The sequence below is a fragment of the Apis florea genome, unplaced genomic scaffold (assembly GCF_048593485.1).
Source record: "Apis florea isolate Af1SG1 unplaced genomic scaffold, ASM4859348v1 contig_3370_pilon, whole genome shotgun sequence".
Lineage (NCBI taxonomy): Eukaryota > Metazoa > Arthropoda > Insecta > Hymenoptera > Apidae > Apis > Apis florea.
This window is the reverse complement of record NW_028256747.1, coordinates 37501-40554: the sequence shown is the minus strand read 5'-3', so window position 1 is coordinate 40554 and position 3054 is coordinate 37501. Positions and strand designations below refer to the sequence as shown.

The 3054-nt window shown below is 51.0% G+C and overlaps 1 protein-coding gene across 1 annotated transcript in view; it reads right to left on the bottom strand.

The window, feature by feature from the left end:
* Positions 1 to 956: 956 nt before the first annotated feature.
* Positions 957 to 3054, bottom strand: part of wg (Wnt family member 1 wingless) — a 22605-nt gene continuing 20507 nt past the window's right edge. The window contains exons 3-4 of the mRNA XM_086912288.1: positions 2740 to 3014; positions 957 to 2618 (exon numbers count right to left, since the gene is read on the bottom strand). Of these exons, the coding sequence (XP_086768414.1) occupies positions 2061 to 2618; positions 2740 to 3014 (833 nt within the window). The 3' untranslated portion in view covers positions 957 to 2060. The remainder of the gene's footprint in view (positions 2619 to 2739; positions 3015 to 3054) is intronic.

Sequence of the window (3054 nt, the reverse complement as noted above, 5' to 3'; positions counted from 1 at the left end):
GGGGGTGGTCGGGCGAGATCAAAGGGGCCGCCGTGAGAAGTGGCCCGGCTGCTCGAGATTCTTGTCTGCCGGGTCGCTGGGAGCCCCTCGCGCGGAAAGAATTTGTTTTAGTATCGCGGTAAGGAGAGGAGAGGAACCAACCTACCCTTCCTGGTGCCACCTAATTCCATCGCGCGCGGCCCCGTTGCGCGCGCGCGCCACTCTCCTCTCCTCTCTCCGTTTCTTCTTCTCCACTCTCGCTACGCGAATCGATCGCTTCGTCGATCGAAGTCGCGAGAGACCAACGAACCGACGTGCTCGCAACGTGCACCTCCTCTCTCGATCGTGCTCTCGATCGACGCGCGGACTGCGCTCTCGGAATGCGCTTACAAGTGGAAATACCGATCGTTAGGAAAGGACGAGGACGGGTGTAGCCGTGTACACCTACTATACGTATGGCAGGATGGAGAGAAAGGGCGAGGGCGGAGGAGGCAGGGGTGGCGGGAGTGTCGGAACCATTAGCGCGGATGCCTGTTCGTATGCGGTCAGAATCCTTTTATCCCGTACAGAGATTCCTGCGGGATTCCTTCGTTCGTTATCATCGCGTGCAACGCACGGCCAAAGCAGAAACGAAACGAGGCAGAGGGACGTAAGGAGGAAGAGGAACGCGATGGGAAACGCGCGGGATGAAGGGGGAGAGAGGAGGGGGGAGAGAGGGGGAGGAAGGGAGAGAGAGGGAGAGAGAGAGAGTCGAACCAGTCCTCTCGGAGGCACGGGCCTCCCACGATATTCGCCCGGTGAGGAGTTATGAAGTCGTCCAGCCGGAGAACCAGTTGGCTATATTTCGCGAGGATAGGTCCGCGGTGATTCGTGCAACACCACCACCCGGAGACGAGGGGACGAGGAGATCCACCGTCTTTGAGAACGACGCATCCGGAGATCCGGAGAGACAAGAATGATGATGCGTCGACGAATCCTTCAACTCCTTCGTAAAACGTCTTTATTTTCACTTTTTTTTATACGTCCATTCTTTTATAAATTACAAAAAATCGTGTGAAAAAAAAAAAAAAGAAAGAATCCGCGATGCGCGTTTGCAATCACTGTAAATCATCGTTTTCTCGCTCGAAGTTAAAAGTCAGAGACGTCGTCGAAAGTAACGGCGTAAGGAGCTGAGAGGGAGAAGAGATGTGTATAAAAATAATTTACTCGTTTTTCCATCTCACCAGCAGTGTCGAATATTTACAAACATGTGGGGGGAGACTTTTCGCGCGACGCTTCGACGAACGCGATAAATATTTCGAAAAATATAATATATATATATATACATTTACATATAAATTTATATTCATTCATATATATATATATATATAAAACTAGTCTACGCATATTATGTACAAGTACACGATCCGGAGGATCGGAATAAATAACGAGTTTAACGAATCTCGCGTTCGCTAAAAAAAAAAGGGAGGGGGAGAAAACATGGCGCCTTGAGGGGAACGCCATATTTGCGATATTTCGAAGAAAAAAAATCCGTGAACAAGAGAGAGATTAATTAACATATCGTATGTACAAGTGAGACCATTTTTCAAAATTTTTACATATTACTAACGTTCTAAAATTACGATCGCGATCCGATATAATAACAATCTTTCTCACCGTCTCAGTCTTTAGTACGCGTCCGCGAACGTCGTAATAAATATACGGTTTCAATCGTTTCGCGTAATACTGAGAGACAATACAATAGGAGAATCCGCTCGAACGTAGCGGAGGCGAATCCGTCGCGGGATTCGATCGATCCGAAACACGCACGAAACCGAACGCACGCAGCGTTCGTGTCCTTCTTCGTAGTGCGTAGAATCGCATGGATCATCTTGTCTCGTCGACAACGACGAAGACGACGAATGATTTCGGGAAGCGGCGAGTGACTACTACTAGAGAAAAATATGTCCTTCGCCAGGAAGGAGGTAGTCTCTTCGAAAGAATGAAAATCGGGGATGGAGAGGAGAGGAGAGGAGAGAAGAGGAGAGGAAAGGAGGGAGGGAGGGAGGGAGAGACACAGGGAATGAAGGGTGGGTTTTGGCCTAGAGACACGTGTGTATCGTCTTCTTAATTTTGCAGAGCTGACACTTGACCTCGCAGCACCAGTGAAACGTGCAGGCGCATCTCTCGACGACTGTCACCTCTTGCGTTTTGTAGCCTCTGCCGCAGCACATCAGGTCGCAGCCGTCGACACCGATACTCGTGTCGTTGCACTGTCTACCGTGGGTGCCGAGAATGCCGAGTTTCGGGTTCTTCTCGCAGAACGGGGGCGAGGGTTCCAGGTAGACGAGGTCCTTCGGTCCGGGCGGTTTGTGCTCCGGGTTGTACGGCTTCAGCTGGAAGTTGTACCGGTGTCGACGACCCAGACCTTCTCGATGCCCGTGCACCGAATTGCTCGCCGAATTGCTCACGATCGCGTTCCCATTGCCACGCACCCGATCCGAGTTGCTCACCATAACTCTGGACGCGCCGTCGAATCGATCCTTCAGATTGTCCCCGACCACGCGAAAGTTGGGTAGCCTCATCCAGCAGGTCTTCACCGTGCAGGAGCCGGACATGCCGTGACACTTGCACTCTTGCCGCATCTCCGAGGACACGTGCTGCGACATACGAAGCAACCATATCTCGATCCTTTCCTTCTTTTCTTTTCTTTTTTTTCCTCTCCTCCTTTTATCATATTACGTCATATTATCGCTTTTTATCGCCGCGAAAGAAACTTACCGCTCTACCTGCCTCGTTATTGTGAAGATTCATCTTTTCGCGTAGATTTCGACCACGCTCGCCCGTGTCCACGAATTCACGGGAGAATTTGAAACCGTAACCGATGTTGTCCGAACAACCACCCCATTCCCAATCGCGCGTGGCGGATGGTGGTCGCGATTGGTGGGTATAGTCGCAGGAACAGGACTGGATGCTGCCTTCGCTGCACGCTCTCGCGATACTGTGAGTCACCGCAGCGCTGGTGATGGCGTAGATGAAGGCGGTCTCTCGGCAACCTGTACAAACAAAATACAGTTACCGTCAACTTGGGATTAC